At 41.0% G+C, this 26927-nt stretch overlaps 1 protein-coding gene across 3 annotated transcripts in view; it reads right to left on the bottom strand.

Annotated features, from left to right (window-relative positions):
- LOC125460126 (protein FAM107B-like) overlaps positions 1–26691 on the bottom strand; it is a 183758-nt gene extending 157067 nt beyond the window's left edge. The window contains exons 1-2 of one of the 3 annotated variants that reach the window (XM_048547236.2): positions 26650–26691; positions 24215–24473 (exon numbers count right to left, since the gene is read on the bottom strand). In XM_048547236.2, coding sequence (XP_048403193.2) covers positions 24215–24238 — 24 coding nt within the window. In that variant the 5' untranslated portion in view covers positions 24239–24473; positions 26650–26691. Of the gene's footprint in view, positions 1–24214; positions 24494–26649 lie in introns of those variants that run through there. The other 2 variants (XM_059649649.1, XM_048547240.2) reach the window with 2 other exon arrangements.
- Between the last annotated feature and the right edge of the window lie 236 nt (positions 26692–26927).

Here is a 26927-nt window from a genome sequence, read left to right as displayed (position 1 = left end):
AGTTCAGGACTAAAGGGCATTATCTCAGAATAAAGGGTTACACATGTAAGACAGAAATGAGGATAGTTCATCTGTGGAATTTTTTTAACCGCATGGAGCTGTTGTGGCTGGGTTGTTAAGGCTGAGACAGACAGTTTTAATCAGTGTGGCAATCAATAACGGTGGGTAAAAGACAGGAAGGTGCAGTTGAGAAATATCAGATCAGCCACGATCCCATCGAATGGCTGAACAGACTCAATGGGCCAAATGCCCAACTTCTGCTTTTACGTTTCATGGTCAAAAGAGCATTTGTATAGCATCTTTCAAATGTCAGCATACTCCAAAGTCTGGAAAATGGACCCATGCTAAAAACAAGTCAACCCACAAAAGTACTGCAGCAAACAATTTTACACTTTTCAAGGAAAGAGGCATTTGTGTGAAAGAATTAAAATTGGCTGTCAGCATATTGTATTTTCGCTGTCTTCTATCACTCTTGTCTTTGTCCCCATGCAGTGCCATAGAGATGTAGAGGCACAGGCCCAGAAGGGAGTGACTTGGCTCCACAGGTGAATGCTCTTGCAGTTTTTTTCTCAAGACAGCAGCACCTGTCCCCCACAACTACCCAAGCTGAGCCCTTGTCAGAGCCACATATCCAGCTTGGCCAGACTGACCCAGTTAATGCTGAAAGGCTGCGGTCTGTCACCTATCCCTCAAAATCCAGAACAGCAAGGATTCATTAAAAGCCTGATCTTTCCAGATGGGCCATTCTGATCATAGCACTGTGAGGCACTACAATTGGTGCAATAAGGTTCTGGGAATCTTTGGAGTTGTCATGATAATTGGGTCTTTTTCAAATACCACCAGTTTCACCAATTCAGCACAACTCTCTGCTTCAAATAAAAATAATAAAATCTACTGAAGTCATGACGGGGTGAAAAATGACAACTGCAGGAAATTAATTCACACAAATATTCCATAATGTCCCTTACTGGGGCCAGCAGTGGTTTATGGATAAAAATATGCTTCCTTAATACTATATAAGCTGATTTGTAACTCAATCATTCATGGCAACATTCAAACCTTTGAAGTCAACGTAGGCAGTTCAATGCACACAGAGGAGAAATTCCACTGTCTGAACTGCAATCATAAATTGTTCACGGAAAAGACTGTCTTTCTGTATAAGTGTTGCTTTATTCCCTTTATGCACATTGCAAGATTTTCATAGCTCAAGAAAAATTGTGATACTCTATATTTCTTGCCTGAATTGAGATAGTTAATAGTAAGTTATAAAGTAGAGCTCCAAACGTCAAGTTTAATAACTTTAGTTAACTGTGTGTTTAGATTAGCAATGTACTTGCATGTGTACATGCTTAGCATTTCATATTTGGAGTTCTCCCTGTTTTCCACCACCTTCTGTATTGTGTTCTGCAGCTTGCCTGTCATCACATACTGCGGCTACGTGATGGCATTTCAAATGGGTTTATTTCCTTCTTGCTACTTTTTGTGACAGTGGTGGCTGTCAGTATACAATGATGCAGAATGTTCACAAAAGCATTGACAAGTGAGCATTATTAGTGAGGGGGTTGTGGAGAAACATAAAAAATATGTTGGCATCTGCAGAGAGAAATGACAAGTTAATGATTTGGATGTAAAAGTTCATCGAAAGTGAAGTATGATGGTTTACACCTGAAAAATAAACCAGTCTGCTAACACAGATGGACATGCTGTAACTTGTACGGCTTTTTGAGTCCTCATTATTGATTCTGAACATTTGTATATTTCTTCTCAGTTTTAAGGATATTAAACAGCTTTTCGACATTAGGCAATTTATTTCTATGCTCATTTTTGGGATGTGGGTTGTCACTTGCTACGTCAACATTTATTGCCCCTCCCTAATTGCCCTGGAGAAGACGTTAGTGATTTGTCTTCTATCTGTGGAATTCCCTGCCCAGTGAAGCAGTTGAGGCTATCTCGTTGACTATTTTTAGACAGATAGATTTTCGAACAGTAAAGGAATTAAGGGTTATGGTGCGCGTGTGGGTGAGCGGGGTGGAGTCCACAGAAAGATCAGCCATGACCTTACTGGAACTGGCTTAAGGACCCAGATGGTCTACTCCTGCTCCTATTTATTATGTTCTTATGTACTGCTGCATGCCTTGGGTGTGGGGATAACTTGGGTGTGGCATTGGGAAGGAAATTCCAGGAATTTGACTCTGCAACAGTAAAGAAACGACAATATAGCTCCAAGTAAAGACAATATGCGGGCTTTGATGAGAGCTTGCTGATGGTAGTAATTTCTCGAGGATGTTGATAGTGGGGGAATTCAGTGTTGGTAATGGCACTGATAAGGATTATGGGTACGTTCTGCCTTGTTGGAGACGGTCATTACCTGGAATCTGTCAGGTGCAAATGATATTGCCACTTATCACCCAAGTCGGGATATTGTCCAAGTGTAGTTGCCTATGGAGAGGCTGCTTCAGTAACTGAGGAGCCACGAATGGTGCTGAACGTTGTACAATTATCAGTGAACACCCCAAGTTTGACCTTATGACAGTGGGATGGTAATTGAAGAAACAACTCAAGAGGTTGGGTGTCGAACATTCCTACTTCTGGGGCTAAGATGATTGACCTCCAAAAATCAACCATCTTCCTTTGTGCTATGCAGGACTCTAAGTAGCTATGAGTTTTCCCCCTGATTCCCATTAATTCCAGTTTTGCTGGGGTTCCTTGAGGCCACCCGCGGTCAAATATGGCTTTGAAGTCAAGGCCAACCACTCTAGCCTCAGCTCTGGAATTTAGTTCTTCTGCTTATGTTCGAATCAAGGCTGCAATTAGGTCAGGAGCTGAGTGAAATTGTGAAGGTGGAGGCGAATGGGCAAGAACAAGGCAGATGGAAAAATGTCCGAAGAGCAGGTATTTCTTAAATGGGAGAAGGATGAAATGTAGAGATGTGCAAAGGGAATTGGGTGTCCTTGTAAATAAGTCACTGATGGCTATCATATAGGTGCAGAAAAATATTGGGCAGCATAATGGGATGTTAGCTTTCATTGCAAGTAGGTTTGAGTACAGGAGTTGTTAAGTCTTGCTTCAATTGTATAGGATAATAAAATGTGAGGCTGGATGAACACAGCAGGCCAAGCAGCATCTCAGGAGCACAAAAGCTGACGTTTCGGGCCTAGACCCTTCATCAGAGAGGGGGATGGGGGGAGGGAACTGGAATAAATAGGGAGAGAGGGGGAGGCGGACCGAATTGTATAGGAGCTTGGTTAGACTGAGCCTGGAGCATTGTGCGCAGTTTTGGTCTCTATCTCAGGTGAAATATTGCTACAATTGAAGGAGTGAAACCAGATGAACTAAGGTCATCAAATTTGCTCGTGGGATGATGGCTCTGCCCAATGAAAGGAGATTGGACAAACTGAGCCTGTATTGTCTACAGCTTCTCAAAGAACAAGAGGTGATCTCACTGCAAACTACAAAATACCTACAGGGATAGACAGAATAGGTGCAGGTGTGATGCTTCCCCTGTGGAGTGTCTAAAATCAGTGGGCGCACTTTAAAAATAAGCCCCTGAGCTCTGAGGTGATGAGTTTTTTTAATAACACAGAGGACTGTGAAGCTTTGGAATTCTCTACCACAGAGGGAGGAGGAAGCTCAATCTTGGAGTTTGTTTCAGGTGGAGATTAATAGATTTGTGATCACTAATGACATTCAGGATGATGGGTTTGTTAAAAGACATTTAAGTGTTCTATCAGCTGTGATTATGTTGAATAACAGAACAGGTTTGACTGTCTGAATGGCCTTCTGCTTCTCCTATGCTCCTAACAGTAACCACAATATGGGACAAAGTATATAATAAGAAATAGGGGGTGTTTGTGATAAAGAGATGGAAATAATCATGTGACTTAATCTATGTACGAACTGAAAAAAATCAGATTGGTTGCAGTAGCTTGGATGTGTTCACTGATGTATTTAAGATAGCTTCTTAGGGCAATACATTTTGAAACTGACCGGAGAGAAAGTTTTATTACACTTGGAATTGTGTAATGTAACAGGATTAATAAATGATCTCTGGTTAAATACAGCCCTAGTAAGTAGCCACCACAGTCTGATTAATTTTTACATCCAGTTTGAAAGGAAGAAGATTGGGTCTAAGGGGAGTGAATTAAACCTAACTAAAAGCCATTGTGTTGAGCTGAGCTGAGCTAGCTGAAATGGATGGACATACTAGGCCAGAGGATAGATCAACAGAATCACAGTGCCAGACATTGAAAGGCACATTTTAGAACCGGCATAATACCAGCATTCCTACAACAAAGGAAAATTCTAAAGGGAGGAGCCACTATCTATGGTTAACTAAAGTTAGGGGAAAAAAATCAAGTTTAAAGAAAAGAAACTGTTCAAAGATGAGTGACATGTTATGTCAGAATATAAAGACAACAAGAGAATGTCGGAAAGGTGAATCTGGATGAAGAAATTAGAGTATGACTGGAAGCTAGGTGGGAATGTAAAAGAAGAGTTTCTACAGGAATATAGAAAGAAGAGCTGGTAGTCTCAAATATTAACCGTGTTTATCTCCTTTTCTCACTTCACAGAAGTGCCAGGGGTCTGGTGTTTCTCTAGCAATTGCTGTTTTTATTTCAGATCTCCAGCATCTGCTTTTATTAAAGTAACTGTTCTGATCTGAAGAATGACAGTGGGGCATTAAGTGTAGATAATGAAATGAAATGAACAATTATTTTGCTTCTGTCTTCACATTCAACAAATTCAGGAGGCTGAAAGCAGGAAACTACAGGCCAGTGAGCTTGATGTCTGTTGTGGGGAAGGTGTTAAGAATCAATTAGTGAGGAGATTATAGCTGTGCATGTAGAATACCTCAAAGTAATCAAGATGGGTTGGCATAATTTCATCAAAGGAAAATCATTTTTAACCAGTTAATTGAAACTCTTTGAAGAAGTGACATATCCACTTGATAAAGGGCAGCCTGTTGATGTACTATACTTAGATTTTCAGAAGCTATTTTATAAGGTGCCATGATGTAATGGGTAACATATTAACATGGATAGAAGATTGGCTGGCTGGCAGAAAACAGGGAACTTGCATTAATGGATCTTTGTTTGATTGCCAGGTCTTGACTAGTAGAGTTCTACAGGGGTATGTGGCCTGAACATTTTACAATTTACATCAGTGGCTTTAGATAAGGGGAGGGAAGGCATGGTGGCTGGATCCACAGATGACACCAAGATAACTAAAATCTATGTTGTGAAAATGACATATTAATCTGCACATTAATATGGATAGATTGAATGAGTTGACAAACATTTAGCTGATGGAGTACAATTTGGGAAAATATGAATTTGTTCACTTTGGCAGGAAGAATCAAAAAGCAGAGTATTACTTAAACAGAAAATGACTGAATTCTCTGAAAGATTTAGGTGTTCTGGTGCATTAGTCAAAAAAGGTTATTTTGCAAGTGCAGCATGTAACCAAAAAGGCTAAATGGATGCTATCCCCCTCCTACAAAAGGAATTGAATATAAAGGAGGAATGTGATTTAGAATAGTTTTAAGAATGGGTTGGATAGATTTTTGTTTGATCAGGGAATCAACGGTTATTGGGGATGGATGAGAATGTGGAATTTGAAACATTGTGCTGTTTAGCTACAAATTTATCATATGGTGGTGCAGGCTGAAGAGGTCAAATGTTTACTTTTTCTCCTATTTTGTGCGGTCTTATGTCTCCACAAGGACTGTGCCATGGTCACTCCTACCAGTACTATAATGGACCAATGCATCTGCTGCCTCTAGATGAGTAAGGACAAGGTCACACAGAACTTTCCCTCTTGTTGGTTTCCTCACCACTTTCCTCAGACCTATCCTAGCAGTCACAGCCTTTGGAGTGTCATGGTGGCTCAGTGGTTAGCACTGCTGCCTCACAATACCAGGGGCCAGAGTTCCATTCCACCGGTGCATGACTATCTGTGTGGAGTTTGCACGTTCTCCCTGCGTATGTGTGTGTTTTCTCCAGTTTCTCCCATAGTCCAAAGATGTGCAGGCTAGGGAGATTGGCTATCCTGAATTGTCCAGAGCTGTACAGGTTAGAGGGATTAGTAATGGGAAATGTACAGTTACAGGGCAGGTGACATGATCTTCGGAGGGTCAGTGTGGATTTGATGGACCGGATGTCCTGCTTCCTCACTGTAGGAATGCTATAAGTTTATGACTTGACCAGCATCATTAGCATTGTAGCTCCAAAAGTGATAGGCATTGAGGTTCCCACCCAGAGCACATTCTGTGCACTTTGCCACCCTCAGTGCTTTTTCTGAATAGTGCTCAACAAAGAGGAGAGCTGATTTATCAGCTGATGGTGCTGGTAGGTAGTAATCAGCGGGAGGTGTCCTTGTCCATGTTTGACCAAATGTCATGAACTTTCATCAGGTCTGAAGTTAATATTGGGACTCCTAGGGCAATTCTCTTCTGCCTGTATACCACCATGCACTCCACCCCTTCCCTCACATTCAGTGTCCTGCTCGTTGATTGGGGATGGTAATGTCTGGAACTTAGATTCATGGAAGGATGCTTTACAGACAATGTCAGGAGGCTGCTTCACTAGTCTGTGGGACTATTTTGGCACAAGCCCACTGATGTTGGTACGGAAGACTTTGTGGGGTGGACACAGCTGTGTTTCCAGTGCTTATGTCCAAGTTCCTACATGGTCCATCCAATTTCATTCCTTTCTTTACAATTTGTAGCAGCTTGGTACATTCAGTGGGGTCACTGAACCTTTTCAGAGGGTAGTTCAGAGTCAACCACATTGCTTGGAGTCTGGAGTCATTTGTAGGCTAGACCAGGTAAGGATGGCACATTTCCTTCTCTAAATGACATTAGATTTACTAAGGTACAGTGTATTTGGACAATATAGTGCAAAACACAGTTTTAATCAATACCAAGCAGAATTTAATAATAATTGCAATTACAAAACATAGAACTTTCCTCCTAAAAAAATGGGCTAATTCATTTAACACAGAACATAGAACAGTACAACACAGTACAGACCCTTCAGCCCATGATGTTGTGCTGACCAATTATCCTACTCAAAGATCAAACTAACCTGCATACCCTTCATTTTTCAACCATCCATGTACCTATTCAAGAGTCACTTAAATGTCCCTAATGTATCTGTCTCTACTACCACACACCCACCACTCTCTGTGTAAAGAACCTACCTCTGACATCTCTCCACCAATCACCTTAAAATGTTTGTTCAATATTCTTTCAGTTCCTCACCTTGATACTTGAAATCACTGTAAACTCATTGCCAGTTTATAAGAACATTCCTACTCAAAATTATAGCTCAGAAACTACATTATTTGCTGCCCATTGTGGTCATTATCAGTCCTGAGGTGATAATTTATTGCAGCATTCATGATAACAAGACTGTAGTGTAAATCACCAGAATGTCTGAACAAAATGATATTCCTTGTGCTATTATCGGTCATAGTGTTACACTTCTAATTTACTGAGCTGTTACCGCGGACGTAGGTTCCTCTGAAATAATGCACTGTGGCAAAATTCCTTTGACATTCTATCAGTCAGTTATTTCATTGCGGCTCACCCACATAAAAATGTCAACACAAAAGGAAGCTTTATTGCTCATTGTGCCTTTGCCAGAGCTTGCTCTACATCAAAGCTAACTACTGTAATCTAATTTCTCTGTACCTTTAATATTTCTCTTTGCTTTTCTAATCCCTTAAATATCACATTTTAACTTCAAATAATTATTGGTGATAATGTACTGCCTATCCTAAAAAGATGTATGAAAGTCACATTTCTAATTTTCCCTGTTTTCTTTCTGATATTAATCCCGAGTTTAAGCCATCCTGTTACTGATTAATTACTCATAAAAAAACTATGTCCTCTCTGAAACATCTTCAAAACATTGAATATATTTCCTGGTTTCTCTCTGATATCCTTTGATCCAGCGAATACAGGTTAGTTTTCAGTGGCTTTTATGCTAGGCAATTTATGTTGTTCTCTTTCCATGATTCTTGTTCTAAAAAGTTGAATGCAATAATAACAAAACTTGGAAAAATTTATTGCTGTACATTAACATTAATCACAACTCAACTTGTATTTTTAGTGCGGACTTAGGCTCAACATATACTCAATTTGTTCTCTGTAATGCTATTTATTTGGTAAGATCAGTTGTTATTGAAGTGATCAGATCATGAATGTTCCATCTCAATTAATCAATTTCACTTTCAATTAATTTCAGTTTCTTCATGTGAAGAATGAAAAGAATGCAGGCACTTGTTCCATTAAGACACTGGCCAGTTCTGTTTGGATTACAGAACTCTGAATTTCAGCATTTCACTTCAGTTTCTGCTGTCTTACTTTGCAATACTCTGTTTAGTAGTGCTAAATTCCTGTACTTTGGATCTAGCTGTGCTCCCAGGTGAGCTACCCCAGTACAGCAGCAACACTGACATCCACTTGACAATGTGGAAATTTGTCTAGTTATGCTGTGTTGAGAAGAGGCGGGATAACAGACCACCCAATCAACCCTCTCTCAGCATCAGTTAAATAAAACAAGGTATTGTCCACTGTGCTATCAAACAACGTAAGCTTTCAGTTTTCCCTATGTAGAGGGCAGGTGTCAGAAGATTGGGAAGTGTCAAATATAACACCTTGCCTAAGAAATGGTTTAAAATCATTCCTAGAAACTACAAGTCAGATGATTTAACAGCCATGGGGATGGGGTGTAAGTCTAATATAGACATTATGGTTCTGATGAAGAATGACCGGTTTCAAACATTTCACTCTGGTTTCTCTCCACAAATGCTGCTAGATGTGTTGAGTTTGTCTGAGCAATTTCTGCTTTTTGTTTCAGATTTCCAGCATCTGCAGTTTTAAAAAAATTTTATTTTAGACATTATGGCATTAGTCTAAAGAATGTGGAGGAATACTTAGACCTTGGAGTTCTTGGGCATATATCTTTGAAACCAGCCACACTGTGCGGGACCTACTGTGTCAATGCTAGTCTTAGGATATAGAGCTATTGTCATGTAATGCAAACAGGCATGGATCGTGCTTCAGAGACACAAGAGCAATTTCATCAGCAATGCTTCCACCATATCTTCTGAACAGCCGTTGAACAAGTGCTAGTTAACTTATTGAAGATCACCTCAAAATCAATCAGCCCACATATCACTAGACCCTTCAGGACAATTTACCACAGCACTTTACAATTTACCATTTTAGAGTGCTCAACCCACCTAACCTGCATATTTAGGGTGGAGAGAGAAAACTGGAACACCCAGCAGAAACCTGGGGTGAACATCAAAACTCCTCGCAGTCACCCAAGGCTGGAATCAAACCCATGTCACTGGCACTTTGCGGCAGGATGCCACCATGCCACCCCTACAACAGTGAGCTCGATGTCAGGGATAGCCAACTTGGGAAGTGAAGAAGAGAGAGCGAGAGAGAGAGCGAGAAAGAGCAAGAGAGAGACATAGAACTCCAACGTTACAAAATGTTCAAACCAGGAGAGTTTTGACTCAAGGTCTCTATGAATAAGATGCTAGTGTTGCTTGGTGTGGATCTGGGAGTCTTTAATTATTGGACAGGTAGAAGAAGTACGAAGGGACAACTCTGCCAGAAGTAAGCAGAAAGTCCAAGAAAGCAGATATTTGAAAAAGTACTCAGATCAAGTGCTCAAACTACCAATTTCTGATAAATATCTTGCATGTGTATTGGGGACATAATTCAACTTTCCTTCTATGCTCATCTTGGCTTAAGAAATTGTTTTACAATAAAAGCATCTGTGATCATTGTACATGTAATATCTTTAATGTAACTGACTATTTATAATGGAGTATAATTACTAATTTTCTTATTCTTTGACTTCTACGAAATAAAATACATTTGATTTAAGCTGTTTACCTTGTGGCTTCATTCTTTCAGTAAACACCCAATTTAAAGTTTAATTTAAAATTTAAATTCAAAACACACAATTCTACAATTTAAAATAAAAATTACCATATTACTTGTCTCTACCGTGATGATGACACCTGAATGATAAAGATTGTTGGTTGCTGAGTGATGGAGGTATCATGATTTCAGCAGTGGCTGATGATAGTGGTGTTGCTAGTTGAATATAGTATTTCATAGAATCCCTACAGTGTGGAAGCAGGCCATTTGGCCGATCAAGTCCAGACTGAGACACCAAGGTGTGGAGCTGGATGAACACAGCAGGCCAAGCAGCATCTTAGGAGCAGGAAAGCTGACATTTCGGGCCTAGACCCTTCATCATATTGACCCTCCAAACAGCATTTCTCCCAGACTCACCACTACCCTCTCCCTGTAACCCTCCATTTCCCATGGCCAATCCACCTAGCCTGCATGTCTTTGGACTGTGGGAGGAAACCAGAACACCTAGAGAAAACCCAAGCAGATACTGGGCGAATGTGCAAACTCCACACAGATAAGGGCCAGAATTGAACCTGGGTCCCTGGCACTGTGAGGTAGCTGTGCTAACCACTGATCCACCCTGAAGATGCAGTCACTTACCTTGACCATTCACATAATGTCACTGACATTATTATGGCTCTGCATCCAAATCTTGAAGACTTGATTCCTGACATTGACTGCAAGAGCTATCTGTTCCCTCTATCTTTTGAATAGGTATGAAATGTCTGCTTCCCCCTTGTGAATACACAAGACATGTCTCCTTCATTTGACATGCTTCAGCCAGACTTCCAAATCAGTGCCCAAAAACCTTGAAGCTTTACTTTGCCATTCTTCATTCTTTCTTAAGTCAGCCCCTTTTCAACCACGATATACAGCACCTATTCCACGCACAGTGACTTTCCCTTTTTTTAAGGTGTTTCTGTTAGCTTGGAGCAGTGCACATTAGTTTTAAGTGGTATTGGCCACTCACAATATTAGCTCCCTTTGATGACACACCAACTTATTAAACAGTGTGGTTAATGCTGTCTGGAAAATTAGCCAACCGGCTGCATTTCAATGAGGTGAAGTGGATTAAATTCACATTACCATCCCCGCACCCATCTTTGAGAATATTGAATTTTGTTCCCATAGAGCTCAACCAAGAAATGTTGGTTTGGAAAGGAAACTAAATACCAAATTATGTGGAGTAAGCAAAATAAAAATGGGAATGCGTGCTTAAGAGAGAAATAAAGGACAAAGAAAAAGTGTAAAACAAAAATTAGTTGTTTTTCCAAAGATTAAAATCTGAAAGAATAGAAGTCTCTATTTGTGCATGTTAACTTTCAGTGTGAGAGATTGTTGGCAGGAATTAAGAATTGTATCTTGCTGTTAATAGTTTACCTACACTAACACAGACAAACCCTAACATTTCCTGGATAACAAAGTGTGAAGCTGGATGAACACGGCAGGCCAAGCTGATACATTTCCTGGTCTGTTTATTGGATATCTGGTCTCAAAGTACAGCGACTTGATGCATTTCTATGACTTTCAATCTAACCTCCTGGTAAGGTATTGATTTAGTGAAGCCTGTGGAGGACCATTGCTTCTCCCAAAACAATTTAATGAACTCTTAATTTATGTACATGCAGTCACTGGAAGCTGTTGTCCAATTGAATCATTAATGGTGAGAACTGATAATCTCATTGCTATTTTCATAACTCGGAACTGCAGTTTCCTCTTCAACATCAGAGGCTTTTTTTTCCCCTTTTCAGTCAATATTCCCGAACATTGCTGCTGTTCTGATGGCTGTAAATTGCATTGGAGTCCAATGGCACAGATGTGAATTAATCGCTGTGAAACCATCTCTAATATATCCATGACTATGTTCTTCAATGGCAACACAACATGCAGTGTACAATCTTTCAGAGGCTATGGGTGTTAAAAAATAAGAAAGAACAGAATCATGCCTCATTGTCCAACAACTCTCTTCTGCAGTTCAATAAGATAACGCTGAACTTTGAAATCAACTCTGCTCTCCTGTTCCCAAATGCTTCAATTTCTTTGGTGTCCAAAACAACATTGACCTTGGTCCTGAAAACACTCAATCAATTGAATAATCAAGCCCACCCAAAAATTGCCATGCTCTGACTGAAGAGGTTTCTTGTCATTTCTGTGGTAAATGATCAACTCCTTATTCTGAGACTGCATGAGTGTGCCACCCTCCTGCACAAATATAAAATACAGTATGATAATATTGGGTGGCAACGCAATGTCATCATGCCAGTCTCAGATATAATGGAAGATGAACAAATGTCAAAATCAGCAGCTTGACTGCCATTTTGAATGGCCATTTAACAAATTATTAAGTTTGTTAAAGAGCCATTTGTACACAATCTTTTGTGGCCCACTGCATTTCTCATGCATCAGATGGGAAAATGTTTAGAAATGCTTCATGGTAGTTTTGGAAGGGTGTCAAAAGGGCCGAAGTAAATGCTTGTCACTAAAATTATGCATGAAGCAGCAAGTTCTATGGTGAACATAACAACAATGTCTTTGTGATTTTTGACCACATTTACTGCAGTTTTTGAATCTCTTTATTTGGGCAAACTTTAAGAGTAGGGGACCTTTAAATTTGTAGCGGTTACTGAATTCTGTTCACCATTCTGAAGATAATAACCTTGGCTACTTGACAGATTGGTGTTGGGACCACCTTCACACTGATAACTATCTTCCCAGCAGATAGCTACTGATTGGATATCCGACACTTGATTGATTCAGATGAGACCGCAGGGTGAGAGCCAGCAGATCACTCACGCACCATTCTGCCTCCTTCCCCTTGTTTTAGATGCTTCAGTCAGGGGTTACAGCCACTCAACAACCACCCTGTCAAGTGCTTTCAGAACCTTTTCTATGCCAAAGAGATCACTTGCCATTTCTAAAGAAGGGTCCCGACCTGAAACGTCAGCTTTCCAGCTCCTCCAATGCTGCCTGGCCTGCGGTGCTCCTCCAGCTTCACACTGTCTTATCTCTGACCCCAGCATCGGCAATTCTTACGAGCTCTCCTCATTTTGTTGTGGAGTGTATAGGCCCATTCTCATTAGTCCCTCGTAAAACAGGCTTTGCATCTAGTCAATCTTTTGTTCCACCCCCTCCAGTGCAACCATGTTTTTCCTTAGATAAGGAGATCAAAGCTGAATACAATATTCTCAATGCTTCCCTACCAAATCTCCAAATAATTGATTAACCATCTTACTTTTGTACTCCTATCCCTTGCATTTGAGGTTTTGCTTTGCTAATTGCTTGTTATACATCAGTCTTAACTTTTTTGTGATTGATGGGCTGCCATAACCCCCAATTACCACTGAAAACCAACATTTACTCATCTCACATCATCTTAAATATTCTGCTTTGCCATTTCCTGCCAATGTGGATGGTTTCATGCTACCTCACATTATAGCATATCTGCCACGTTTTTATCTAAAAAAACATGAACTATCTATATTCTTTTTGTATCTTGTTTACAACTTACTTTCTCACTTAGGGCGTTTATAAATGGGCAGAACTCCTGCTTCGATTTCTGACATGTCCAATTTTTGCTGATGGGAAAAGGAGTTGAGTTGATTGACAAAAAAGGGAATCTCAAATTCAGGAGGGCTTTTAGAGCTTAGCATTGAGTTTAAAAGGACCCTTTTTGCCTGTTGTATGGATGGTAAACAGCAGAATGGAAATTACAAACTGATGGAGTAGATATAAATACTCTTGAAAGTTGATTAAGATCTGGTTCAGTATCATGATCTAAATTGTTATAACTACCCTTTAAACATGACAAAATGGACAAGTTCTCAACGACACTGGCCTGCTTTAATTGAAATGTCATCTAGCTCAGGTTAGAAAATAAATTATCATTTCGATCTACGGTCTCAATTTCTTCATAGACATTTCCACAATGGCTACCATATCATTAAGAATAAAAACCAAAAGAACTGTGGATGTTGTAAATCAGGAACAGAAACAGAAGTTGCTGGAAAAGCTCAGCAGGTCTGGCAGCATCTGTGAAGAAAATATCAGTGTTAACGTTTCGAGTTCGGTGACCCTTCACAGAAGCTGCCAGACCTGCTAAGCTTTTCCAGCAACTTCTGTTTTTGTTCCCAATATCAATATGAATACTTGGCTGAGTTTTAGAAGATACAAATATCTCAGCTGAAATTCTGAACTTACAGTCTGACTAGCAGTTTAAAGAGACAGAGGGTCATTAGTCTGTGGAATTCTCTTCCCCAGGGAGCCACAGATGCTGGGTCATTGAATAAATTCACAGATGAGCTATACATATTCTTAATTAACAAGTGAGTAGAGGTTATGGAGTCAGGCAGGAGAGTGGAGTTAAGTTCTGATGAAATGGTTTGGCTCAAGGGGCAGACTGGTCTCGTCCCGAACCTAATTCTTGTGTTCTTAAGTAAATTACATTCCAATGCAGTTTTTCTTAACTATTATTATTCCATTTTGTTAGTCTATAAATATAACTATCCCATTGTCAATGAATCTTGCTTTAAAATGAGAATAGAATTGCGATATTGAGTGAAATTAGTTACAAGTTCCCAATTAAAATGTTGGAACAATACCAATTGCCTATGCTGTCAAGATAAGCTCCATTTGTTGGATTGCTTTTTGTTCAGCATTTAAATCTGACAACTTTTAAGGCAATTAAATCAAATTCTACAGTACTACTTTAGTGAAGGTTCAGCTGTTTGTTCCTTTGAACAACTTTTAACCCCAACATTCACTTTGTTGAAACGATGCTGACATCTTACACTTGAAAAAACAAATCACTACAATTGTTCTCTGGCTCCAGGAGAGGTGCTAGAGGACTGGAGGATAGCCAATATGATACTGTTACTCCAGAAGGGAGCAAAAGATGATCCAGGAAACTACAGGCTGGTCAGTCTAACCTCAAAGGTGGGCAAACTATTGGAAGTAATTCTTAGGGACACAGTTAATCTGCATCTGGAGAGGTGGGGATTAATCAAAAACAGTCAGCATTGTTTTGAGAAAGGGGACATCATGTCTGACCAACTTGATTTAATTTTTCAGAGAGGTGACCAGGTACGTAGAGGAGGATAATGCATTTGAAGCAGTCTACTTGGACTTCAGCAAGGCTTTCAAATAAGACCTCACATGGGAGACTCTTAGCAATGGTAAAAACCTATGAGATGCAAGGATTTTTTTCCAATTAGATGCAGAATTGGCAGGAAGCAGAGGGTGATAGTCGAGGGGTGTTTTTGTGACTGGAAGCTTGTGTCTCGTGGGGGTCTGCAGGGATCAGCGTTAGGTCCATTGCCGTTTGTGCCATATATAAATGATTTAGATTTGAAGGTTGGTCAGTAAGTTTGCAGGTGATATTAAAATTGGTGGGTTGCTAAATAGTAACGAGGATATCCTTAGTTTACAGGAGGATACAGACCAGTTGCTCCGATGAGCTGATCAGCAGCAAATGGAATTCAATTGAGCAGGACAAACAAGGCATGAGAATACATGATGAATGGAAGGGCCATGGGAAACATTAAAGATCAGAAGGACACTGGTGGGTATGTTCACCCTTCCCTCAATGGGGCAGGACAGGTAGATAAAGTGGTTAAGAACTCAAATGGGATTATTAGCTTCATTAGCCTGGGCACTGAGTTTAAGATCAAGAAGGTTATACTGATATTGTATAAAACATTGGTTGGCCACAGCTAGAGTAGTTTGTGAAGTTCTGGAATCTACATTATAAGAATAATGTGATAGCACTGGAGAGGGTGCAGAGATTTACCAGGATTGCCTGAACTGGAGAGAAATGAAGGATTTGATAGACTGGGCCGGTTTTCCTTGAACCCGAGGGACTGAGTGGTGACATGGTTGAGTTGTATAAAATTACGACAGGCATAGATAAGGTCGACAGGAAGGTACTTTTCCCCTTGGTGGAGGGATCAATGATCGGGGGCATAGCTTTAAGATAAAGGGCATGCAATTTAGAGGAGATGTGTGGAAAAATGTTTTCACCCCGAGGGTGGTGGGAATCCAGAACTCATTGCCTTCAAGGGTGGTACAGGCAAAACCCGCACAACCAGCGATACCTAGGCAAACCGGCCAATGGGAAATGGCAGACACAGGGCTAGGTGCTGGCAGAGTAAGTTGCTTCAGTTGGAGCTTCTCTGCTCCACCCATTCTTTTTTCTTTCTTGCCCTCTTTCTTTTCCCGACTTCTAACTTCAACTTATGGGAAACAAACGGAGTAGACTGGAAGTCATGGACAACAAAATGTGAGGCTGGATGAACACAGCAGGCCCAGCAGCATCTCAGGAGCACAAAAGCTGACGTTTCGGGCCTAGACCCTTCATCAGAGGGGATCTGCAGTTCCCATTATCTCTGATATGGATTCTCCAGCATCTGCAGTTCCCATTATCTCTGATACTATTTTAACCTCACTGCGAAGCCTCTTCCAGGGATGCCTAACCTGAAGAAGTTACCCTCCCCTGAGATGCTGCTTGGCCTGCTGTGTCCATCCAGCTTCACATTTTATTATCTTGGATTCTCCAGCATCTGCAGTTCCCATTATCTCTAGACTGGAAGTCATGGTGAGTCCCAGAGATGGTCTGCATGTGTGGGAGCAAAGAGCCCAGGCAAGGCCGTTTATGCAACCTTACACTCGCGTTGATATTGGGTAATATTTGACTTACTTCAGGATAGCCATAGGGCGGGCAAAGAAGAGTTTCTGGCAAAGGGGGAGGGGGCGGGGTAGAGTTTCTGGGGAGGGGGCAGGGTGAATTCTCCAGGAAGGGGAGAAGGGGTCAGGCTGGAGTTTCTGGAGAGGTGCAGGCTGGAGTTTCTTCAGAGGGGGTGGGGGCAAGTTGGAGTTTCCGGGGAGGGGACAGGGTAGAGTTTCCGGGGAGGGGACAGGGTAGAGTCTCCAGGGAGGGGGCACGGTAGAGTTTTTGGGGAGGGAGCAGGGTAGAGATTTTGGGAGCAGGCAGGATGGAGTTTCTTGAGGAGGGGTAGGTTAGAGTTGCTGGGGTTGGGGAAGGGAAATGGAGGAGATTTTTTGAGGGGAGAAGATCTGCTACAGAGTTCTTGGAAAGCACTGGAATAAAAAAAAATCCTCACTGTTGTGACTTCGATTGAGAACTAGAAAAAGCAGCCAAGTAAAAATCTACAAGATCAATTTAATGCACTAACTTGATAACCTGAGTGATTAATTCATGAATCAGACATAGTAGTATGGGAGCATTGAACTAATATAATAATTCTACAGATGATTCATTCTGCAGTAGTGAAATGTGAAATATTTTTAAATTACTGCAGAGGGACAATAGGCTAAAAAGGTAACGTAGAGAGAAAACATGTTCCAGCTGATCCTCAATTGTTGAATTCTTACTTTGAGTCTCATAATAGCTTCCAATTTCTTTTTAAATGTTACTTGCTTTTCTAGTGTGCAGTTCATGCTTACGTTAGATTTGTACCTTTCAGCAAAAAAAACCGGATAAGTAGGAGGAAGCTAAAAGCAGCAATGCAGTCATGGGGTTTGGATTACCTCAAAGCACAGGAACAAATCTGGAGCAGTACACACACATCATCTGACCTCTGAATCCATTACTTCCTTTAACTCCTTCAATTGACTTGAGTTGCACTGCAGACAGAAATCCCAATGTAGATTCAAATACCAGGTTTTCACTACCTATTCCTCAGCTGGAGTCAGGAAACACTATGCTTTGGAAACTTGTTGAAGTGTCAGAGGTCTAGGCTGTGGAGAGCTGGTGAGAGACCAGTGCTGCCTCTTTTCCAGATGGCCAACCGAACCACAAACTAATCAGGCAATGGCAAGGTGGCCACTGGGTCTTTCCCTCAAATCAGGACATGGGGAAATGTGAATCTCTAGCCTAATGAGAGCTGCTGGCCAAGTGGGAGATCATTAGCTCATGCTCAGCAGCACTACAGGGAGGCCATTGCTCCTACAGGGGGTTTACCCACTAGAGTGCTAGGATCACAAAGTAAACCAAGCTGTAGGTCAGGGTGAGGCCCTTAGTGATCGTTAATGAACTACTTAAGAGATTCAATTGTTGATGAGGTTGAACATGGGCCTTCCCACCCAAAATGTACGAATGGTGGCTGTGGGAAAGCAATGGATTCAAGTACATCACCTATCCATTCAATGAAATTTCTTTTCTGCCTCCAAGCTCACTACCAATAAAAGCAGAAGATTTTGTCAAATATTTCTGTCTTTTCAATATAAAGCAGGAGGCAAACAGAAACTTTGGCTTGCCAAAGTAAACAGGGAAATCAAATTGCATGTCTTTCTGCACAAGCCAGCATCACAATGGGCCTTGGAAATATTCGTTGTCTTGTGACCGTGACTGGTAACAGCATTGTGGGGATATCTACATCAAACAGCGATTCAAGGAGGCAGTTTAGCATCTCTTCTCAAGGGCAACGAGAAATGGGCAATAAATGCTGGCCCATCCTGTAACACCCATATCTCAACCGTGAACAAAAATAAAATCAGAAAATATTCAAAGATTCACTTGTCTTCATCAATTGCATGAAAACCATTTTGAAAACCTATCTAAATTGGCTCAATGAATACATGGTAATAGTAGTTGTGAATGGCGTAATTGCTAGTCTCATCCTCCAACCAGAAGAATATCCATTTTATTCTGCAATAAAGGTTTAGTCCATAAAGTGACCATTTGGATCCTTGCATCCGTTCTCGTTCATTGAAAGGGCTATCCAATTCACCCCTTCACTGCCTCTTCTCTATTGAACATTTTTCCTTTTTGAATTTATTCAACACAATATAAACATTGCAAAGGATAATTAATTGCATTATTTTGGGTTAGTATGCAAAATTTTAAAAATTATGCTCCCCAACCTCACTGGAGGTGAAAGGCATACGTGGATCCAGTAAATGAGAATCAATCTCAACCCAGCTTGCTGAGGTAAGTCCTAGGTCTCACTTAATTAAGTTAGGTCCGACTTGCGTTTGCTCCATCATCTGTGATGTGGCAACAGTGGACCAGAACTAACAAGTCTTCGCCAAAGGGTTAAAATGAATAGTTCCCAGTAAAGAAAATTTAATGAGTAGTGTTCTAGAGACAACGGTAAGGTGGCAGAAAGCTTAGGGTAGGGAAGCCCAGGTTTCCTGATAAATTTCTCCAGCAATTTCTGTTTCTCCCCTAGGTTTCCTTATTGGGCCTGGAAGATCACTATTGTCTCAAACTGAACAAGTGAGGGCCAGCACCCTCCCAAAACTGTTCAAATACCATCAAGGTGAGTGCATCATTGAACTGTAGGACAGAGCAGTGACTCAGTTTTAACATCCTTAGTGGGCATGATGGCAGGAGGGGGTTAAATCAACTCTTAGGTTTAATTCACAAACTAGATCCGGCCTAAATGTAAATAACTTTTGGAATTGAGAGCACCTTGAAAATTAAAAAAAGATTCACAACCAACGAAGAGAAAGAGACTCCATTCTGAATAAGGGGGGAGCCCAGCACATCAGTACAAAAGAGAAAACTGAAAAATTCGCATCCATCTATAGCCAGACATGTTGAGTGGATGATCCACGACAGCCTCTGCTTGAGGTCCTGAGGATCACTGATGCTAGTCTTTAAACAATTTGAGTCACTCCACATGATATCAAAACGTTGCAATAGCTATGAGTCATAACATTCCAGTTATAACATTGAAGACCCATGCTCCAGAACTAACTGTACCCCAAGCCGAGCTGTTCCAGTACCGCTACGACACTGGCATCTACCCTACAATGTGGAAAATTATCCAGGTATGTCCAGTACAGAATGCAGAGCAAATCCAACACAGCCACTTGTCATCCTCTCGATCATCAGCAAACTAACGGAAGGCATTGTTGGCATGTAATCAAGAAGCATTCGCGAAGTAATAACCTGCACACAGACACTAAGCTTGGGTTCCATCAGAGCCGGTCAGCTCCTGATCTCATTACAGCCTTAAAAAAAATGAAAAGAAAAATTGCTAGAAAAACCCAGCAGTTCCGGCAGCATCTGTGAAGAGAAATCAGAGTTAACATTTTGGGTCTGGTGACCCTTCCTCAATTCAGAGGTCTCAGTTCTTCACAGTTCCTCACGTTACTTTTCCAGCAATTTCTGCTTTTGTGTGTGATTTACAGCAACTGCAGTTCTTTTGGTTTTCAGTCCAGCCATGGTCCAAACAAAGAGCTCAATTCCAGAGATGAAGTCAGAGGGACTTTACATCAAGATAGCAATTGACTGAGTGTGGAATCAAGGAGCCCTTGCAAGCTTGGGGTCACTGGGTATCAGGGAGAAAACTCTTCATGGGTCAGACCTGGCATGGAGGAAGATGGCTGTAATTGTTAGAGGTCAGCCATCTCAGCCCCAGGATATCTCTGCAGGAGTTCCTCAGGATAGTGTCCTAGGGCCAATCATCTTCAGCTGCTTCATCAATGACCTTCCCTCCATCATAAAGTCAGAAGTGGGAACATTCACTGATGATTGCACAATGTTCAGCATCATTCATGACACAGATTCTTAAACAGTCCCTGTGCATATGAGTAAGTACGGGACAATATCAGAATGGGCTGGAAAGTGTGACAAGTAATATTCACACCACACAAGTGTCAGGTAACAGCATTCCCTACAAGAGAGAATCCAACCACCCTGATTTTCAACACCCTGCAAGGAACCATTGACCAGAAGTCATCCATATAAATGATTACAAGAGCAGGTTAGAGGTCAGGTATTCTGGGGTGATTAACAAACCCTGTGCAAAGTAGAAGTCTGGAGTAGGATGAAATACTCTCCAAAATCCTGGATGAGTGCAGCCCCAAGGCTTTCACATCTACAAGATACATGGCAGTAACTCACCAAAGCTCCTCCATTAGCATCTTCAAACTCTTGATCTGCACCAACTTGGAGAACAAGGACAGCAAATGCATGGAAACATTGCCACATACAGGTCCTCATGGAAGCCGCACATCACCATGATTTGAAACTATATTGCCATTCCTTCATGGTCACCAGCTCCTTTCCTAAACAGCATCTTAGGTGTCCCTATATCCCAAGGGCTGCAGCAATTCAGGCAGGCATCTTCTCCAGAAAAGAGCAAACTCCCAACAAAAAGTATCTACAGGGAAAGTTACATTTATATCGCACCTTTAACTCAGAAATATCTCAAGATACTTCATGGAAATACAATTAGAAAGAGGACGAAAATATCTACAGGGACAGTACTAAAATGAGCAGTTCTAGGAGAAGCACTGATAAGTGTGCAATTTTAGTTTATAACAAAAAAGGGGAATATTTTGATAAATACTTGTGATTGACAAAATTAGCATGATCAATGTTGCTAACCAAAACACAAACTTCCCTGCTGGCTCCAAGCATCAGTGTCAGACAAACATTCACAAATCAGGCATAGGTGCAAAGCAAAGCTACTTTTGCGAGCCAGAACAAGTTCTGTAATCCTAGACTCTGACTGCAGTAGTAACTCAGCTGGACGGCTGGCTTGCAATGCAGAATAACATCAATGGTGTGGGTTTCATTCCTGCATCATCTGACGTTATCATGAAGGATTCTCCTCCTCAACCTCTCCCCTTGCCTGAAGGTGTGGTAACCCTAAGATTAAACCACCAGCAGTTGTCCCCCTCTAATGGGAGAGCAGCCCTATGGTTTGGTAGTTTGATGGTGACTTTACCTTTAAATGTGATGCCTTAGTTTCTCAAAGTCTTGACTGGAATTGCCCTGAATAAGAAACACCAATTTGGCAAGTTACAGTTGTTCTCACATTGTGGGGCTATATCCATTAGGAACGGGAACAAAACCGTCCAAAGTAATTTCAGTTAGAACACTCTGTAGCTGGCTAAGAAAGCAAAGTTTTACATAGCTTGGAGTTTGAGTTAAGCCAAAATATCAGAGGTGAAAAGACAACATGCTAACCCAATGAATCAGCAATAAAATTACAGTGCTCTGTCTTTTAAAACATCATGCATCATGGTCTTAAAGAAGTTTGTACAGATTCAAACAATTCGGCAAGGTAGTTTTATTTTCACAAAATGTCTTGCCATAGAATTGTTCAAGACAAGTCTGGGGATATGCTGAATTCATAACTATAAAAATGAGTTTGCCTTGAATTCCTAATAGATTTATTTATGACTGTTTTATGTTTATGGTGTTTAGTTCAGTTCACCCTGTCAGGTATAGCCATTATCTCTACACCTTATTAAATCCTTTCATAATTTTAATGACCTCCATTAGGTCATGCCTCAGTTTTGTCCTCCAGAGAAAAGAGCCCTGCCTCTTTAATCTTTCCTGATGGACCAAGACTATCAAATAGTCAGTCTGAGACACTTTGTAGTCAATCTGTTCACAGATGTTATGACACACCTCTGAAGCAGGTGGGACCTAAACTCAGACCTCCTAGCTCAGAGGTAGGGGAACTATCACTGCACCACAAGACTCTTAATATTCAGTCCGAGGGGTGTCGAATTAATTGACCTCAATAGGGGTGATAGGGCCATTACAACTGGCTCTAAGAAATGAAAACAGCAAGTGCTCTCATAACTATTATGAGAGTAATACTCACTCATAATAATTATTATGACTCATTGACTTTGCATAGATAACCGTTTACAATTAACTTTTAAAAATAAAATCATTCAGAGATAGTAGGAACTGCAGATGCTGGAGAATCTGAGAGAACAAGGTGTAGAGCTGGATGAACACAGCATGCCAAGCAGCATCAGAGGAGCAGGAAAGTTGACGTTTCAGGCCTCGACCCTTCTTCAGATATCAATTCCAAAGAAGGATCTAGGCCTGAAGCATCAGCCTTCCTGCTCCTCTGATGCTGCTTGGGCCTGCTGTGTTCTTCCAGCTCTGCATCTTGTTATCTCTCATTCAGAGGCTGTTCGTGCTGCTAGCTAAGCTGTTGGCTTATTGACCATTCCCAATTACCCTTGTGAAGGTGGTAGTGAGCTGCTTTCTTCAACTGCTGTAGTTAATGTGTTGTAGGCTGTGTTGCAAATGAGTTGTAAACTGAGTATCAGCGAGCTTCCAGCATCTGCAGTCCTTATTTTCTCCAAATTAGTGAGCGGATTGCATTTGTCCTTTGTGTGTACAAGACATACCTGGGCAATTTTCCATATTGCCAGACAGGTACCAGTGTTGTTGCTGTACTGGTATAGCTTGGCTTAGCAAGTTTTGGAGCACAAGACCTCAGTACTTTTGCATAAACATTGTTAGGGCTCATTGCCTTTGCACTTCATTGTTTTCCTCTGTTTCGCAATATCGTTTGAAGTGATATTGATCGACTAAACCAATTTGGTTGATGGCTAACACCTGTGATGTTGGGGAGGTCAGGAGGAGCCTGAGATGGATCATTCACTCGACACATCTGGCTGAAGATGGATACATTTTGAACATAAAGAACAGCCACTCAGCTTTTGAATTACATAGAATATAGCCAAGTAAATAGGAGAAATACTTGCTGCCAGTTTTCCCTTTCACTTCCCCTGAAGACATTACTTACTCACGGGGTACAGATTCACATGCATGAACCACTCTAGTACTTTGCCCAGTCATCTACCCTTTGACAGTGTATGTTCTAGGGTATTGATCCCGTGTTCAGTCAACATCTGAACTTCAGAAAGGATTGATAGTTAATTCTGCTCAACCTATGGGCAGCTATACCATCCTAACACTGGCCTAAAGGGCAGCAACCAACTTAACAGAATCTCTTGCCCTTTTTGTCAACAACTCACTGTCTTACAATCACATTATTGTGGGAGGATCTACTGTAGCAAGATCTATGCCAGTAAGATTAGAATTGCTAGTACAGGTCCAATGTTAGATTATTAATATTCTAACTCAGGCTTTTCTATAGCCACAATCTTTCCTGCGGGTAAGATTTTCCCAATCTGTTTCATTGGACAAAACCAGGCAATAAGGGAAAGTGTGAGGAAACAAATAGATCAGAAAAGAATTAACGCTTTTATTGAATAACATAAATAAACCTATGCTTCATATCTGTTAATCATTTAAATTTAACATACTTAAAGCAATTCAATCCCACAGCCCATTTCTCTATTTTCAGACAACAATCAGTTTGTTTCAGTTCTTCTTAGCAGTTGGTACTTAACTCAATATAGGCAATTATCCACAGCCAGCACACAAAATATTAGTAGTTTAGTATATTTTATGTGCTGCTAAGCGTTCTGACCCCTCTTTCATTATGTAAAATGTTAAATCAAGATGACGAACAAAGGACTGTTTACCTTTTTACCATGAGCTGCTCCCATGTTGATGGTTTTGCTCACTCCTCTTTAGGTTCTGCTGCAGTTTCCCCTGAACAATATCCTTTTCTGTCTGGGCTCCCCGTGCTGTTCTCTTTCTGCAAGAGGAGCTGCTTGCACAATGTGCGAGGAGGCACAGACTGCAGCAGGCAGGCAGGAGATGTGAAAACACGCAGCTCTGGCACCTTGACAACTCTTCCACAGAACCAAGGCTTTACTAATTCAGCAAAATGGCAAAGACCTGGGACGGAGAAGCCAAAAAACAAGTATTTAAGAGTCTCACTAATTTATAAAATAAATTAACAAAGCAAAACACTGCAATTACAACACTGATTGACACAAGTATTTCTCTCTTCAGTCCACAGCAAGCTGTGGTATGTGCCCTGTGAAGCTTTAGTACTGAATAAAGATTACATTAATTGCTCATGACACCATGTGATGATGCACAGAGCACATGGATGGCTTTACATAGAATGTGACAGGCCTACAATGCCTCGTTATTACACAAAGAAGATGTTCCTGCTGGATGGGCCTGGGTCTTCTGACATTTACATCTGGAGCTCTTCCAAGCAGCAATGCCATCCATTTTAGTATTTTGCACTGATTCACGTACCCTGCTAAATTCTGTTGAACATCCGCTAGTGCTGTGTAATAGCCAGACAGTTTATGAACTCTAGCTCAAAATCGTTTTAATCTCCAGTTGACCATCAGTTGAGTTACAATACAGTCACATGAATGAATTGCAATGTTGCCATTTCATTGCTTAAAACAGGCTTTTTGTTAAATGGGTTTGAGTTTGTGAGCTACAAAATTGAAGGTATGCTAATTGATGGATGTAAGAATTACATTAATATAGACATTGTTACACATCTTAACTATCGGTATGGAGACTCAAATGAAGTAGAAAACCTTGCAAAAAAACGTTAGTTTTCTTTTCTCAAAACCAACAGCTTAATATTTTACTTCAGATCTTGTTAACCAGCAATTTATTTTTCTGTATGTCCAATGGGATTAAGTCAACTCTCTTTTGCATTAATGTTCATATCATTGCTTCCTTTGGACATAAACTGTTCAAAACTAGCTACAATTAGAATTTATTACCAGCAACTTCCAATATTAATTAGACATCTTTTCATGAGCAAAGTAATGTAGTTTTTGGTGATTGCGTTCTTGCAAACGGTGTACAAGATAATGAGAGGCATGGATAGAGTCGATAGCCAGAGACTTTTCCCCAGGGACAGTATTGACTGCCAAGAGGTGTCATAGTTTTAAGGTGTTAGGAGGAAGGTATAGAGGAGATGTCAGAGGGAGGTTCTTCACCCAGACAGTTGTGAGCGCATGGAATACTTTGCCAGTGGTAGTCGTGGAAGTGGAGTCATTAGTGACATTTAAGCAACTGCTGGGCATGCACACGGACAGCAGTGAATTGAGGGTTAGGTTGTAGGTTAGGTTATTTTAGTTTTGGATTAGGATTATTTCACAGCACAACATTGTGGGCTGAAGGGCCTGTACTGTGCTGTACTTTTCTATGTTCTAAAACCAATTTTTATAAAGTAGATGTATGACTTCCGCTAAGTTTTCTCTCTATCTGATATTCTGAACAAAGGTAAGCCAGAAGGGATGAATGATGTAAGCTTTTCTCAAACATCATGCTCCCCTCCACCCCAAATATCCTGACCCTGAGACTCATCATCATTGGGCAAATCAAAGTTTCATTTTATTTATTTGTTACAACCTGACAATTATTTGGATTTTGTATGAAAATTCAGCGTGTCTTTTGGAATTGCACTGATCCAGTTAGAGCGTAACAATGTGTGTGGTCTATAAGTCAGTGTCATTTTCAACTCTGATGTTCAAGCATTGATCTGGGAAAATGGATTGTCTGCCCATTGTAGAGCCCATCAATGAGATGGCACTCACACAGTTTCTACAATGGATGGGCAACCTTCCCCAAGAGGTAGAGATTAAACTTAACCTCTTAGAGTTACGGGTGTTGTGATTTATATTGCAAGGTGGCACAGTGGCTCAGTGATTAGCACTGCTGCCTTACAGCGCTGGGGACCCAGGTTCAATTCCATCCCTCGTGACTGTCTGTGTGGATTTTTCACATTCTCCCCATGTCCCTTGGGTTTCCCCCAAATGTTCCAGTTTCCTCCCACAGTCCAAAGATATGCATGTAATGTGTACTGACCATACTAAATTGCCATTGTGGCCAGGGATGTGTAGGCTAGGTGTATTTGCCATGTCAAATGCAGGGTTACAGAGATGGGGTGGATCTGGGTGGGATGCTCATTGGAGGGTTGGCGTGGACTTGATGGGCCAAATGGCTGTTTCCACACTGTGGTAATTCTAGGATTCTAAAGGAATCTGAGCTGAGAGTCTGAGATAATCGGAACTAGAGGAAGGTGTTGGCTCACCCATATTCCAGCCAAAGATCCAATCCACGTTCACTTCAGGTGTTGCACTTGCCAGGATCTTAGATTCACAGAAGGGTGCTATTTGAGCCATCATGTCTGCACTGGTCTTTCAAAGGAGACTAGTCCCAACGTGTTCAGTCTATCCTCAAAACTGAATTTTTTTTCTTTGTGAAACCATTCTCGTAAATCGTGGCTCTGCATATAGGAGAGTGTAACTTGTCAAGTGATCTTAGACGAAATGAAAACATCTGAAGACCATAATTACTTCTAAAGAAAAA

The sequence above is a fragment of the Stegostoma tigrinum genome, chromosome 11, assembly GCF_030684315.1.
Source record: "Stegostoma tigrinum isolate sSteTig4 chromosome 11, sSteTig4.hap1, whole genome shotgun sequence".
Taxonomy (NCBI): domain Eukaryota; kingdom Metazoa; phylum Chordata; class Chondrichthyes; order Orectolobiformes; family Stegostomatidae; genus Stegostoma; species Stegostoma tigrinum.
Note: the sequence above shows the minus strand (reverse complement) of the source record. Positions and strands in the feature narration are given on the sequence as shown.